General features: G+C 42.3%; 1 protein-coding gene across 16 annotated transcripts in view; it reads left to right on the top strand.

The window, feature by feature from the left end:
* Positions 1-16887, top strand: part of mef2d (myocyte enhancer factor 2d) — a 134277-nt gene that overhangs the window by 82611 nt on the left and 34779 nt on the right. For all 16 annotated transcript variants that reach the window (XM_021310683.2, XM_021310684.2, XM_036135427.1 and 13 more), the window contains 2 exons: positions 8425-8644; positions 12470-12526. In XM_021310683.2, the coding sequence (XP_021166358.2) occupies positions 8425-8644; positions 12470-12526 (277 nt within the window). The remainder of the gene's footprint in view (positions 1-8424; positions 8645-12469; positions 12527-16887) is intronic.

The following is a 16887-nucleotide window of genomic DNA, read 5'->3' as shown; positions in this document are numbered from 1 at the left end:
CCCCACTCCCCTCACCCCTTTCACCTTCTTCACCTCACTTCTTACCAATGCTCGCCTAAAATCACCCCCCTTCAACCGTCCTCCTCCATCACCGTGTGGTTGAGAAACCGACCCGAGGCAGAGCAGTTGAGGCTAACTAACCGCGGCGGTTTTTAGCTGTGAACGGTTCATTTAGAGCGTTATTATGGGTAGAACAGTTTTTTTTTAAGAGCCCCTCCCATGCTAATAAAAAACGAGAAACATATACGTTACCTTGAGGACATTTCTAATGAAAAAAGATGGTTTGGATTCGAAATGTTGCAAAAAAAAGAATCGTTTACGAACCAATTTTTTTTCCCCCCCTCTGGAATAAAATGCAACTTATTTGCCGTGCTGTAAGTGTGGCAATAAGGCGGAAAGAAGTCATAAAAGGAATAAGCGGAGCACCAAATGCCATATGATCTAATGGGATTATTCCTCTCTCGTCACCACGGTAAAAAGCGTCTTCGGAAGTATTATTGCTGTAAAACAGTTTAATGCCTCTGCAAGTTCACTAAACTGTGAGAAACTGCAGCACAGGGCGAGGAGTGTTAACTAGGTCTCTAGTTTTCATAAAAGCTGGCATAGCAACTGGAAATTGCGGGGGGGGGGGGAATCATCTTTTATGAGAATAACCAACATGTTGGGAGCATGCCTTTAGGCTGTCGGATTTCTCGCCTTAAAATGCGAGTTGTGTGATACTCTGCGATATTAAAGGAAGAAGCGTGTGACTTCAGACACAAAGCGTGCCCTGCAGTTTAAAAAGCCTGAGCGGGTGCAGTTCTCTGCCTGATGCTGGCGGCGTTGGTCAGGTCAGGGAAGTCTGTGTGTAGCTCTTCTCCTCGGCCGGGACGTGCTCCTGACATTATCTGGGTTCTGCCCTCTGATTGGGAGCCTGCCAAAAACCCCTTTTACCGCGCCGCTCCTCTGCCAACTTCCTTGTGATTCATTTTTTCCTCTGTGCTCAATAATGCAATTAATGTCACTTTAATGAGGAGCATTTAATTTACGGCCCCTCTTCCTGTCTGCCTGCCCGCCTGATTGGTCGCTGGGGAGGAGACACAGTCACGTTTAGGTGTTGCAGAAGACTTGGCCAGCTTGATCTGGGTGGGAAAGTCTTATTCTACTTTCTTTGCTTTGTTAATCGCTAAGAGTGTTACATTTACATCAGTGCAATAAAGTCCCATAAAGCGTTAGGCCTGAAACCCATGATTGCCTTTTTTTCTAACAGTGGTTTCCCTGTAGTCATGAATGTACAGTGGCCTTCAGAAGTATTCGTTTGTCTTTACATTGTGACCACAAACCTCAGTCTGCTTTCTTTTATCTGAAGACCGGCCTCATATTAAAGGGGAATGAAACTTAAATGTTTTTTAAAAATTCATCGAAACCTGAAAAGTGTGAGTGGAATTGATTCATCACTTCCTCTGCAGCGTCAGCCGTAGGATTCTGGGGGATTTCTCTACAGGCTCTGCACACCTGGAGACAAATGTCTGCCCGCTCTGCAGCTCTAGCTCAGTCAGGCTGGATGGAGAACATTTGTGAACGGCAGTGTTCAAGTCTTATCCCAGATCCTCAGTTTGGTTTGGGTCTGGACTTTGACTGGGCCATTTCTAAGCTGTTATTATGCTTTTATCAGGACCGTTCCAGTGCAGCTCTGGCTGTATGTTTAGGGTTATTATAAACATCCAACCCAGTCCAAAGGTTTTTTTTTATGCCTCCAAAAGGTTTTCTTCCAGAAAAATCCTGCATTCAGCTTCATCCATTTCCCCCTAAACTCTGACCAGATCTTTGTCCCTGCCGAAGAAAGGAACCCCACAGCATGATGCTGCCCCCACCGTGTTGCCACCATTAGGGGTTACGTGTTCAGGCTGATGGGCCGTGTTTAGTTTTCTGTTTTCTGTGGTTGTGTCTTGTATGGAAGACAGAAAAGTCTGCTCTCAACTGAACAGAGCACATTTCCCTACAAAGTGCAAAAAAACTGGAATGTTGTCTGGTCCTAACCCTGCTTTGATCTTAACTGCATCTCTGAGCATCTGGTGGGATTCTTGGTCTGCATGGAGTAGTTTGGTGACTAATGTTTGGTAGCGTCAGCTTGAGAAAGGCAGAGCAGTTATATTTTACGAGGTTGGGCGAAGCACAGGTTAGTATTCAGATGAATTGTGAAAGGCAGCTGGTTCCACTGGAGCTTAGTTAGGGCTATCAGAGCAAAGGATCCAGAACAGGATTACAAAATCCCCCTTTTAGATAGAGTTTTAGTTTCAAATAATGCATACCTTTGTATCGTCTGCACAACCTTTAGAGATCTCTATAAAATGGACTGTTTTCTTTTTAACAAAAGAAAATGTGAAAAATCTCAGGCAGTAGTGGTGAAAGGCGCCGTATAATTCCTGCAGTGACAGTCATGTCTGAATATTTAGGGTACAGTGAAGGAAAGCAAGAGAAGCCTGTTGAGAAAGCTTTGCTCTGTTCGTGCTCATCCCTGATTAGAGCACCTCTCACTTTAATCAGTTCAATGAATTTTTTGTCCTCCTGAGTTTGACTCAGCCTCTCCGGGCCGCGTGAGCCGAAACGGCTCTTAAAGGCTTTTCTCCGAGGAGAGAGCGCGGCGGCAGAGGAAGAATAGCATTCAATCTACCACCCTTAGAGATGTGCGGCTCATGGCGCGCATTGATTGGCTGCTAGTCGAGCGTCCCGGAGGAGCGCTGCTGCCCACTGCCGCCGCTCCAGCCAGCCTTTCCCTGTACCTGTTTAACCCGGCTCACCTTTCAGCGGCAGCAAGCAAACCCAAGTATACAGCGTCACCCGCCATTCCTCCCCTCTTCAACATAATCCCTGCATGACAGCGAGGGGCAGGGATATACATGCTTAATCCCACTTGTACTAAAATGCCTCCTGAGGCAGGGAGAGAGCGGCGAGGCAGAACAGGCAGGACACTTGGCTGGAGGAGCCCGCAGCTCACGTATCTGTTCCTGTTAGTTTGGCACGGTGGTAGGCGAAATAAAATAGGAGCCTATTTTGGTACCAGCAGCTCTCTGATTTGATCCTTTTCTTTTTGGTCCTGTGATTCAGGGCTTCTAAATTGAATAAGAAATAGATTTCTTCCTTTTTACAACCGCCTCCATGGTGCCCTTGAGCAAGGAGCTGAACATCTTGTCTCGGTGCATGGCTCTGTTTGGATGTGAAGTAAAACGCAGCAAAGCTGACGCTGATGCATATTTGATCACATGGCAGTTTATTTTCTGATGTTTCGCTGTAGCTGTGGTGATGGTAAAGATAACAGCTTTTAAGTTTCATCCCTATGCTGAAGGATCAGACATTTACAAATGTATAAAAAAGTAAATTTATTATAAGTTATATTTTGTCTTTACAGTTAACATATCCTAAAAGTAGCTTCTTTTCAGGCCTCCAGATAAAACCTTTTGGTTTTTAGAACTTAAATATTAGTTTGTCGACACCTGTTTGCTAGCAGAATATAATAATATATATAAGAAAAAGACCGCTTTGACAAAGATTCCTAGATAAGTGTTGAAACGCTTTCAGAAAAACAGCGAAAGTCCAGTTGCCTCCGATTGAAGCTTGTTTGCTTTATTAAAAAAAGTCTTTCAGTGCAAAAGTGAAGCAGAACAACTAGGTTATGAGTTGAATTCATTTGGATTTAACCTTGCATCCAGTAATCACGCCCTTGTTGAGAAATAGGTTAGACTTTTTTTTTTCCTCTTGTTTTCTTTCATTTCTCACAGAAGAGGCCTTGAGGTTTTTCACACGAGCCTACAGAAAATCTCTTTGTCAATTATTTACCCAGCAGGTTTGTTTTTTCCTCCCTGGTTCTCATCCTTCGCTCATAATCCGTAAGAAGATGGACGTCAGCCCGCTAACGCTCCCGTCTGCGTTTAGGAGCATTGATTGCAATCGTGTTGGAGCGGGAAAAGGGGAATTCATAGGTCTGATTGAGTTGGTTCCAGTGCAACAGAGTCCCCAAAGGTTCTAAGACCAATTTGAAATAGACATTGGCAGGACATTTGAAGAGATTTAGAAGTAATGTCAGTAAGATCATGCAGGGATGTCTGACACCCAGCATGTGCCCTAAAGGAAAGATTTCCTGATGGGGATTGCTGGGATTTCATGAATTTGAGGCATTATTGCTCTGCACATTTTTTAATTTTTCATATTCAAATGAGACAAACAAAGGTGAGCAGCCGGTATTTAAAGGTACAGTGGACGATCTTTTGGCTTTAAGCTACGGGGGATCACCTTATCTATTGGCTGTCCCACATGCAAATCATTATGACTTGCTCTCGTAAAGCCAGTCTGTGTGCACGTTTCCTTGCTAGTTTCCTCTTGCTGCACACTTCTGGTGTTTAGGTATCCGGTTAGCTTAGCGGTTAGCTGTTTTTTGTAGCGCCGCTGCTCTCACCGTATGCTTTGAAAATGTCTGGAGGTGGCAAGAAGCAAACTGTCTGATAAGCTTATGAGAAGAAGAAGGCCTCAGACGAAATAAATAAGACCAGAGGGGATTTGAGAGATTCTTTCACACGATGCCCCTGAAGAGCGGAAGAGCAGGCTGGAAGGTCTTGTGTATGCGCATTTATTCAATAAGGGATTTGGTAGTTTCTTAGCTACATTTCTGGAAAAATCGTCCACTATACCTTTAAGTAGTTTAAGAGTTTGAAAATAGCAGAAATTTTATAAACCAGTTGATCAGTTGAAATCTTTGCCACTACTTTTGGAAATAGGTCTTTGTTCTTGAGATTGAAAGTTTTTTTTTATTTTATTCAACAATTTATAACTTCTTCAATTCACCATTTAACACCTTTTCAGTGCTCCCTGCTGCTCTGGGTTTTTATATTTTGCGTTCATCTATTAAGTCCAATCTGTAGTTTTGTTCAAGGTTCCACCGCTTTGTTCTTTCTTTAAGACAAAAAAAAAGTTAATTGCATTTGCAAATCCAAATTAATAGTGAGTTAAATAACGTGTATAAAGAGACTGTCAATAAAACGAAGAAAACATATTAAATCTAAAGGTCTGCTACTCATGCTGCCTTGTGTTCAGTTGCTGTACGAGATTCCAGAGGATAAATCACTTCCAGTCCTGCCTCTGTGTTTACTCATCTCCACCCTCTTTGCATTGACCTCCCCCCACCCCCCCATCCACCCACACCATTAATACATCCTTTCCCTTCACCTTCCGCTTGGCCAGTGTGCAGTGCTGCAGTGCTGTTAGCTGCTTTCTTCTCCATCCCAGGTCACCACCTACAGTTCTGTTTGCAGATCTCCACTTTGTGGTCCAATTGGTAAATTCAAAGATATCTGTCGGTGGTTTACTAGGATATGGTAACCTTTGGATTAGATGCAATAGAAAGAGTTGTTATTTGTCTCACAGCCCTAACATTTCACGATAATATTAGTGGGAAGATTTTTGGGGTGGTTTTAGAGTTATAGTGCATGGCAAAAGTAATCACCCCCTTGGGTTTTTCCCGGACTTTTTTACATTCCAACCTGTAATTTAAATGGTTTTTAATTTTATTTTAAGTGATTTATCTGCACAAAATAGTCTAAGTTGGTGAATTGAAAAAAGAAAAGTGGAAAAAAAATTGGCTTGTTCATATGTCTCCACCCCTTTTGCTATGAAGCCCCTAAAAACTTCTGGTTCAACCAATTACCTTCAAAGGTCCCATAGTTAGTGAAATTAAGTCCACCTGTGTGCCATCTAAGTGTCGCATGATCTGTTAGTGTTAACACACCATTTCTAAAGGCCCAGGGGGCTGCAGCACCTCTCAGAAAGAGGCTTCACACCAGGAAGACCAAGGAGCTCTCAGAACAAGTCAGGGACAAAGTTGTTGGGAAGAACAAGTCAGGGTGAGGGAAATAAAAAAAATCTGTGATGTTCCCCTGGTGCACCATCGGATCCATCATCTTCAAATGAAAAGCACATGGTACCATAACAAACCTGTCAAGAAAGGGCCTCCCACCAGAACTCACAGGCCAGACCAGGAGGGCATCAAGCAGAGAGGGCAACCCTGAAGGAACTGCAGAGGTAGCAGAGACCAGAGGGTCTGTCCACATAACAACAACAAGCTGTATACTAGACAGTGATGGGCTTAATGGAAGAGTGGCCATTACTTAGTGTTCTTATTATGAGATGTTTCAGTCATCTTAGATTAAAACTGAACTTTTCAGCCACAAAGGAAAATGTTGTCTGGTACAAACCCAACACATCCCAGGAGCACCGTCCCCACAGTGAACCTTGCTGGTGGCAGCTTCATTCTGCGGGATGTTTTCCTGCAGCAGGTACTGAGAATCTGGTCCGAGTCGAGGGAAAGATGGCTGATGCTAATTACCTGAGATATTCTGGAGCAAAACCGGTGCTGCCTGACTGTAGTCTGAGACTGTCCAGCAGGACAATGACCCAAAGCATCCTGTTAAAGCAACGCCTGACTGGTTTAAGAGGAGAGAGTCACATGTGTTGGAATGGCCTAGTCAAAACCCAGACCTCAATCTAATTGAGACTTTGTGGTTAGACTTCAAGATCGCTGTTCACAAGTGAAAACCATCCAGCAAGAAGGAGCTGGAGCAGTTGATCCCCGAGGAAAGGGCAGAAATCTCAGTGATGAAATGTGGTGAGCTCATAGAGACTGATCCAAAGACGTTCACCTAAGATCACAGCAAACCACGGTTCTACAAAGTACTGACTTTAAGGGTTGCAAACATTTATGCACCTTGAAGTTTTCTGATAGTTTGCACTATTTGTTATTAGCTTTTCTATAAAAAAAATTACATGTTCATAGTTGTAGGCATGTTCTGTAAATCAAATGGTAGAAAGTCTATTTTAATTCCTGGTTGTGAGGCAACAAGACAGGAAAAGATGCAAAGGGGGTGAATACTTTTGCAGGCCACTGTATTTGTAAGGGGAAAAAACAGAAATAGGCCACAAACAGACGTCACATAATTAAATATTTATTTTAATTTCAACCAAATTGTGGGTTCTGGAAGATTTCCAATATTTATAAGTTCATTAATTTGAAATAAAAACTTCTTAGGGTCAGTTTCCATCAAATATACACAAAGAAATTCTGATTTATTTTTTTGTCTTTTGTATAAAAATAATATTTTATTGAACATGCAGCTAGAACAGAGGTGGAGATGAAGGGCAGAAGGAAGCCCCTGTCCTTCTTTCCATCAAACTGGGTCTCAGGCACTATGGGTACTGTACAGAGTAGCGCTGGCCCATATTCCAAATATAGAAGTCCTTATTTCAGATTGAGTTGAAATGGGTGAAATGGGTTGTGTGGCTGGACAACCTCAGGTCCTTGCCCTTATTTTTTCCCTGCGTTAACACCCATTCATCAGGTTTAATCAACTCAGCTGACAGTGTAGAGGCTTCAGATAGAGAAAGGCTTTCAGTAAATTGAGCATATCTCTGTAATTTGTGCCTCTTTTAGATATGATCCGGTAAAGTTGGGCTAGATTTTAACAAGTGAGCTAGCTGCCGGATCATTGCTGACCTTCCCAGAGAAGGACACATGCCAATGGGGGTGGAAGGTGGGGGGCGGGGGGTTAGTGGTTGCAGGAATTTGAAGCGCATGCGATGAGATGTCACCAATAACTGGAAGCAACAACTTGCTGCTGCAACAAGAGTTTTAACTTTGGCATGAGACATGAAAGGCGACACAGCTTTTCAGCCTTTTCCACCAAGTCACCTTGCATGCTACAACTCAGTGTGTGTGTGTGTGTGTGTGTGTGTGTGTGTGTGTGTGTGTGTGTGTGTGTGTGTGTGTGTGTGTGTGTGTGTGTTAGTGAGGGTATGTGTCAGGTGTTTGAAGAGTTATTTTCCAAACCACTCACTTAAAGAGACAGCTGTCAAAGCCTTTTCACTATTTAGATTTCAGACTGATTTCCCTTTGAATCAGCCGGGGTGGGGGTGGGGGGTTGGGTGTGAAGATTACTGATTTAAAGTTTTACGTGTTCTTTAAATCAGGGCTTTGTTAATCTGTAAATTTCTGGAAATACTTGATGATTTAGAAAAAGTAAGTCTTTATTGAACCCTTGTAAAGATTGTAAAAAGCAGCACAGAATAAAACCTTTTCTTCTAAGATGCATCTCATCTTTAGATTAAGAAAAACGGTATTAAATTAAATATCACAATTTCCATGAGTCTTTTTTTATATAAACTAGGTTTAGCTATCAAAGAAGTTTTTTTTTTTTTTGGGTAATTTAATCATTTTTATTTCAGTTTGGAAAAACTCTTCCTGCTGTGATTGGTTGGTTTTGTTGTGGGCGTGTCACCTGCTGGCTGCCGATCACTAACTGGCCACCTGTCTGTTTCTGGGTGTGTGACGATACATGTGCATGATGTGGGGCGAAACATGGCCGCCTTTGAAACTCCGCCCTCTTCCTGTCTCTCCACCAGTCCACTGTCCCGCAGTCGTCCTTCCCGATGCCAGTCACCGTGCCCGTGTCCAATCAGAACACGGCCCTCCAGTTCAGCAACAACCCTGCCGGCTCGATGGTCACCACCACCTCCTTCGTCACCTCCACCCTCACAGACCCCCGCCTCCTGTCGCCACAGCAACCAGCTCTGCAGAGGAACACCGTGTCGCCGGGGTTACCGCAGCGACCGGCCAGTGCAGGTAAGGAAACATGTGGATCACAGCTGGAGCGCTTTGGTTTCTCCATCTCTTCACAGTTCAGCTGTGGTTGAGCTGATCAATAACCCGTGGCCTTTTCAGATAAACTTCCTGTTTCAATAGCCGCTGTTGATTGAACTGTCCGAGGTTTAGTAGCTTTTTATTTTCAATTCTTCAGACTGGGAGACTTTTTTTTTTTTTCCTCTGGAGGAGGTATTTCTTGCAGCCAAGTATCTTATAAATGTGAATTTTAAAGGGCAACAGCAGTTATTGACACACAGGAAGAGATTTGAATATTTCAGAAGTTTCTCGTAATGAAATGAGAACAAAGCAGCAAAGTTGGTACCAAGTTTGTGGAACAATTTCCATAAATGGGGACGTTTCATTTAATCTGAGCCTCTCTATGTTTACCAGGCTGTGAGATAATTGCGAATGATTACCCATATTAACTCTGGTAAGACTGGTTGGCTCTGCTGCTTTTGTTTAAGCTAGCTGTGTGTTAGTCACTCTGAACTTAAAAAATAAAGAAAACAAGCTCCACGACCTTTCATTAGCTGTACACCAAGATCATCCAGATTACTGGAAATGAATACATCAAATATCTCACTCTGCATCTAACTGTTTACTACAGTTTTACTGAAATAAAGAATCTTTTATATATGGTCCTCCAATCCCACTTTAAACCACTTCTCCACTGGCAGTGGAGTTTTTCTATGTTGGATCCTTTCTTATTGTTGGATGTCATGATTTCCTTAATTGCTTCCTTTGACATTTTGTGCCCAAAGCAGTAAGTTTGCAGGTCGGTCTTCCACACGACTCCTTTAATTGAAGTGATTTGAACGATGTTAAGCAAACACAGTAGTCATGGCATTTTGGTTATTTAAAGACCTTTTTACTTGTTGTTCCGTTCAGCCAGTCTGGGTATTTTGTGTGTGTGTCTCAAATAAGAGGATGCAGCTCATAACTGCATAAGTCCAGAGTTTCCTTGACTGACGTTGGCACACTACTGCCACACGCATTTCCTCTGTGTAGAAACCAATCCTTCAACCCCTCTGACTAAAAGGATTTGTGGCCCATTTTTGCTTCTCAGACAGGGTTACTTACCAAGCTTTGTTCCGACCGGCGTAATCTCATTGTAAGTCAGAATTAGGTGATGTAACGTGCAACAAATGCATTACAGCATCTTTCATAACATGATGCTCTGTGAGGAGAGTAGGTTTCATGTAATGCTCATGCGGGCCCCTGTGCCAACACACCCACTTTCTAAACTTCAGAAGCTCAAAAGACTCCTATACATGTATTATTATTTACTTTATTACCTGAAATGTTTATTTTATTAATCACAGAGCTGTAAAAAAAAAATAGAAAAGCATGCTATTGTGATATCATTGAATATTTTGTTAACTATCTGAACTGCACTGAGGACAGGTGTCGCCTACACTTATTTTTGTCCCTATCATCATGATGTTCCCATCACTATCCATGAGCATTGTTTTGCAATCAACTGTGCGTAATGGCACAACAGCATCTTGGTCACTAAAATCTCCTTTAGGTGTGGACATCACCAGCAATGAAAAGCCATCCAATTGGCTGATAGAGAGCAGGAATTACCTATTAAATGTTGCATCCAAGCAGTCCTAAAGGACTGCGGTTTTCTACGTATCGACATTACAGCGGCACTTTAAATGCAATGTAGAGCATACAGCTCAATATTATCTGTATGCACTTTCAGCATGGTAATAATTTTAATGAATTTGAAAGCCCTCAGAGTTCTGGGCTACTAAACAGTGGCAGAACTAGAAAATGTCGATACGGGTGGCCAGACTGAGACCATTTACCACGGAGAGGTGGCCAAAAACCGATTATATTTTTCCTTTTGTGGATCTTTGTCTCTCCCTCAATATATAAAAGACTCATAGATGACTTGCCAACGCATGACTTAACTTTGCCTTCTTCACTGTAATTGCTAACAAAAATACACAAAATGTGGTTCTGAAAAGGGTGGGACTTTTTGTGACGTCATCAACTGCCATCAACAAGTAAAACGTGAGATTGAAAATAAAGGCTTTCAGAACCAGCTTTTGCGCTCTTGTGCCTTGTGTTACAAAAGCTACAATACTTTTATACAGGCAATGACTGCTAATTACATCAGGGAGGCCTGTGTAATAAGCTTCTTAATGTCTTTATAAAGAAAATAAGAAAGATCTGAAATTGTCTTTTTAGTTGTGATGCACAGAAAACAACTTAAGGAACTGTTCAAACAGGAAATAAATGTGACTCACTTCTTAGCTTACCTCAGATTCTGATCTCCTTTGGAGCATGAAAAAATCCGAGAGCAATTGCACCATGCTATACAAAGTCCTTCTACACTTTGCGCCTTTATTGATCTTGTGAATGGGAACCAAAACTACTTCTTCTATTAGAATTGCGTTAGTGGTTCCAATTTCATTAGAGTATTACCGCTGCCACCATCTGTTTTGGAGGGGAACTGCTTGTTCTAGGGCACACTGCTGGTGAATTACATCCCCATAGAAACAACAAATAACTTTATTGGAGTTGATGCGGGGGGTAGCCAATGAGAGGCCTATGGGGGTTATGGCCACCCCTGACCACCCTCTGGCTCCGACCCTGCTTCTGAGAATCTGCTGAACCAGAAGACAAAATGATCGACAGTGGAATCAAATTAAACATCTGTGCAGAACAAAAACTATCATAATTTGAGTGCTTATTACAATGTTGTTAAAAGCAGATAAAATGTACTATAACATTTTAAGCATGAGTATTTTCTCATTGTGTTTTAGCTATATGGAGAAACAGAACATGCTGAAACACCTCATAATAAAGCTATGTAAAACTAATGTTTTGGGTGATGGGTATTTAATGCACCAGAAAAAACTTTAGGTGGCCATTTAGATGTTCTGGTAAAGTCATTGAGAAACTACAAAAAGGAAGGTTGTTAAAGCAGAGAGGACCAAATGAAACTTTGTTTTTCGTTTGTTACTTTTTCTGCAAAGTTCTTTGAAACAATTTTTGATGTGAATTGGCGGCATATTCATGCATGTACATTTTACCTAGTAGTTGGTTCCACTTCCAGTTATCTGGGGTCTATATTTAAAATAAACCCAAAGCATAAATACGTTAACCAAAATCAGGATAATGTTATTTAGGTATTTGTTTATTCTCATTGCAACATTCAAAAGCATTTTCACATTTCACAAGTTTTCCTAACAGCGCCAGTTAAAATTGTGTCTTTAGAGATTTTGGGAACAGATTCAGCTCCTTGCTGGTGAAAAAAGTCTCAATCAAAGAACATCTGACCCAATCAAAGTTTCACGCAGACATTCAGATCTTGGTTAAAAAGGTTGTAGCTGCACTTTAAACATGCCAAGGCTATAATTATTAAAATGCATTGCCCTGATTTCTGTGGAAGTTTGGCTTAATGGGTGTTATTTTAAATCTGTTGTTCAAATAGAAAAAAAAACAAAATCCAATTTTTATGTGTGAAATTTCACACTAATTGATTTTAGCAATGAAAAGAATCTTTGAAGGTCTTTTTATTATAAAAATCAGTGACAGCGTTGCTCCTGAAAGTGTAACATAAGTACCATTGAGAACTGATGAAACCAGCACTTTAACTAGAAATGCAGCATTGAGGCCAATTAAGGTGCTTTAGAGAGGAAATGAGCGGCGCTAGCAGAAGCACTTTTTTAATGACATACTTGATTTAATGATATTTTTTAAAGTGGATGTTCAGGTTTTTTTTTTTTTTTTAGATTTGAGCTGTTCAGATATGCTGCTTCATCTGCGATCATTTTTTTCCTGTCCTAGGTGCTCTGTTAGGAGGAGACTTGGGGAACTCAAACGGAGCGTGCCCGAGTCCAGTTCGTAAGTAAATCTATTTATTTTATATACAAGTTAACATACACCCTCCAGCACAAACACAGCTGCACACAAGTCCACCTCTTTCTTTTAGTTTTTTCACAGTTTAAAAAAAGAGATTTTACTTTCGTGTCAGCTTTGTGAACAGAGCAGTGCAGACCGTTTCTGTGTGGCAACAGCCTCGCCGTCGCCTTCACAGGACTTATGCACAAGCACGTAAGCACCTGTTGACTGGCGACAGCTGGGGGTCACCGCACAAGCTGCTTGTAAACAGCTCGGAACACAGAGAGGGTTTCAGGTTCTGAGACGGTCCGTGACGAAGAGATCAAAAAGAGGAAAAGAAACAAATAAAAATTCCAGCGCAGCTCGCGGAGCTTTCCTCCGCCGGGCTTCTGTCGTTCCTCTGTTCAGAGCTGGGAGCCTCAACATTTTTTAGTATATTCTGAAAGTGTCTAAATCACTAATCCGGTGTGCTGTCTGACACCTGTTCCAGATCAAATCCCTCTGAATGTGAGATCAGCGTTTCACTCCTGGCAGGGGTTTTGTGTCAGACACGGAAGCCTCCTTTAGCTCTGTAGTTCCACCCAGATCATTTTAGTCATTGCAAATCAGTCGGGCTGTTTATGCAATTTTGATTTCTTTTTGGTTATGGAAATATTATGGAAGCCAGAAATGCCACCTGCTTGTGACAGAGACATTCTGACTTCATGCTTTTTGAGGGTTTGTATGCCAAGCCTGATCTGTCTGCTGAAATTAAAGAAAGCAACAGAGAGTGGAAGAAACAACTGGGTCAGCCTGCTTTCCTAAATAAACCGTTTCCTTTCATATTATTTGCACATTTTTAATCTCCCAGTTTATTGCATTTAAACTCTTTTTTTTATTCTTCTGGAGTGATATTTGACTTTATTTTGCCTCAAGCAGCCGAGTAATGAGCTTTTCTTTTTCCTGTTTTCACTCTCTAAGGAATATTCTAGAGCACTAAGCAGTGAGTCTGGGGATTTTCCCTGTATGTAGTTAGTGAAACTGACCATTAGAAAAAAACTGGAAATGCAGAAGTGAAACAGTTATTTACATGAGATTTAAACTTTCCACCTAGTTGGGAAAGAAAATTAAAAACGGAAAAAGTACAATTTTTTTTAAATGGAACAAAAATACCTAGACTTTTACTTATTGGAAAAAAAAGAGTATTTGCTTACAGACAGATTTAGTCCAGTTTTCACAGTTTTTTTTTAACCAGTCACTTGTTTCAGATTGTCAAACAAGTCAGGGAAAGAAAACATTCCACACAAAAATATAAATATTTACATATGTAGCTATAGATAGATAAACCAAAACCACATGAGAAGGGAGGTGGATGGTTTGTGTCTGTCCTGAAATGGTTACAGAACCATTTCTACGGCTTTGGGACTCCAGTTAGAACCATTATCCTCAAATAGAAGAAATATGGAACACTGGTGATCCTGCAAATGAGTCCTGGAGTATGAAAAGTACTCGACGAGCGTATTGACTACTCATCCAGTACCAGGGACATACTTCTGGATGACTCCAACAAGTGGCCTACTTAAAGGCCGAAATTAGATCCAGCTGAGGTTAAACATCACACAGTTTGGCAACATTAAAAACAATCTGCATGGAAGAGTGGGTCTGAATTCACCATCAGGGGAGGGAAACACATTCATTAAATAACAATTAAAAGGGTCTGATAAATGAACTCAGAAAACATGAAGCAGTCTCAGAGTTTCCCCCAAACTGATGACTGAACTCCCTAATGTCTGTTTTTTTCCACTGTGAGGGGAAATCATACTAATCTGCAGAAGCGTTTACACTTCCACTGCTTTCCCTCTCGATTTATCTGCTCTCCTTATCCCTCTGACTACACCTCCCCCTTTCATCCTGTCCCTCTCAGCTGTCCCCTCTCGTCTTCATTCTGGAATAATCCACCCCCCCCGCCCCGCCCCGCTCCCCGCCTCCCACCATCTAACGGTCCCTTGTCTTGGCACGGGACTCTCCTCAGAGGTGACTTTGACACTGGCCAGAGCTCTCCCCTTAAATCCCATTAGTTTGGACAGATACTGCCAGCTATATCCCATATAGTCATAGATATGATGCGAGGGTGTGCTTTTTTTTTTCTTTCTGGATTCACTTGAGAGCAATTATGTCTCTCGTGTTACTGTAAGCCAAAATAAATGCATAGATTCAAATGAACATGGTGATGCATCGTGCTCACAGGATGCGATGGTACGTGATACTGGGTTCACTGGGATGAAATAGAACAGATTTTCAGCAACATTTTCAGACTAACTATTTTTGTTGGGTTTTGTTTTTGCACATTTGAAACCTCCACTCTGTATTTCCTCACCAGGACCTGTCTGTGCTAATATTCTGGAGATGCAAACAGGGCAGAAAGTCTCTGTTTTGCTCCCCAACATCCGTGTTTGTGTGGACAGGACCTTAGAGATTCTGTAATAAATACCAAATAATCCAGCCGGGTACCGGGCTTGTCAAGCTGTGACGTGGTTATGATGCCAACAAAGCCGTTAAAACACTTTGTTTTGTGTTTTCACATTTTGATTATTGGTTTCATAAATCTCACGCAGTGCTTTAAAGAGACTCTGTTTAATGTCAAACTGTTTATTTCAAGTTTTGATGACTCTTAAGTATTTGAGATTTTGAGCATGTGATCAAACAGCCTAGACTCATTAAAGGCTGTGCAATAACCCAGAAGCCTTTGCATCCCGCGGCGTCATTAGCAGCTAACGGCCACCCAGTCGTGACGTTATGACTGGGTCTATGAATCTTTTTTTTTATCCTCCCTGTTACTCTGTTTTCTTTAAGACTTGTGTTGCCAAAACCCGTCAGCCGGCCCAACCGTAGCGGCTTTTTCTAGCCGACTCTGTCAACGCATATTCATCTTTCTGCTACCAATCCTCAGGTGTCATTGGGCCTGAGGTGGGGTTTAACCTGGGTCGCTCATAGGTCCGTCACAGAACAACAAACCACCATGCATAGACACTCATAGATAAAGGCAACTTAGAGCGACCCATTCACCCAACAGGGATAGATTTGGTGTGTGGGAGGAAGTGAAAAAGCCCAGAGAGAACCCATGCATGCACGGGGAGAACCCAGGACCTTCTTGCTGCAAGGCAACAGTGCAAACCATTGCATCAATTCCAAAAATAGGTCCAATAATCTCCTAGTTTTATTCACACATGCGGTGGAGTTCACCTAACGGCACACTGCCTCTGCTGGTGCAGGTCTGTGTTGTAGTCTAGTGTTCTGAGCTGCCCAGCTTGCTCTAACGGCGTCACAACGTTGTTGTCGGTCAGGATCTCAGAGGTTATCTGAGGTAACCGGATCCACCCAGGTGGCTGCTCCCTCACGTTCTCCATTTCTTTCTCTTTCCTACAGCCTTGTACTTCATTTCTCTTTTCACACTTTCACTTTTTCCCTTTATTTGTCATTGCTTCACTTTGCCTCTTTGCACGATGTATTTTGGTCCCCTTTGATGCTTTTTCCTTCATTATTTATACCCCTCCCCCGTCTTCCCTGTCATGTCCTTTCTTCAGTCTTGTCTTTTTCTCAGTTCTTCTCTCCTCTTTTTGCTTTCTTTTGCTCCTCGTCGCCCTTCCCTCCTCTTTCTCCTGCTCTCTCGGCTGCGCCGGTCTCAGCTGTTGTCCGGGGAGTAAGAGCTCAGGGAATGTCACCATTGACGTCACGCAGCATTCCACACATTCCCACGCCCGGCCTCGCGTAATGGGAGACGTGACACACATGGTCGCACACACAGAGGGTACCGACACATGTACACTCATTTTCTGAGAAGAACACATGTTGGGGCTGCGAGGAAATGCATCCACACAAGCAATTTAGATGAATGAAAGCCACAAACATGTTAAAGTGTTGCTGGGACTCACTCAGCGGGACACAGCTGCACACATTTAGACACTCACAGCATAAATCCGTCAGCTCAGAGCGCAGCATGGACCTCTGTATGTATAACCAAGACACTCTGCCTCTTTTTCCAACTCTCTCTGCTACTACTACAGTATAAAAGACTATTTTGGTTTACTACAGAGAATAGAGGAAAATTTTAAAGTAAGGAGATGCACCACGGGTCATTAGTTCAGTTATAAGCAGGGATATTGCAGCAATGTGGCATGTGCTGGAATCATTGGGTACCACCGACACACTGGTGCCGTCTGCTAGTGCAGATGCTCGTCTATATTGCTCCACCGAGCTGCAGAGCTCCGCTTTAATGTCAGCGTAGTAAAGTGAATTTAATTCCTCTTAAAACTACGACATCTAGCCGTCTGGCCGCGTCGGACACGTACAGTAGCCAAACTGTTGATGTCCGGCTCTGGCTGCAT

The sequence above is a fragment of the Fundulus heteroclitus genome, chromosome 3 (assembly GCF_011125445.2).
Source record: "Fundulus heteroclitus isolate FHET01 chromosome 3, MU-UCD_Fhet_4.1, whole genome shotgun sequence".
NCBI classification, from domain to species: Eukaryota; Metazoa; Chordata; class Actinopteri; order Cyprinodontiformes; family Fundulidae; genus Fundulus; species Fundulus heteroclitus.
This window is presented reverse-complemented; position numbering and strand designations above follow the sequence as displayed.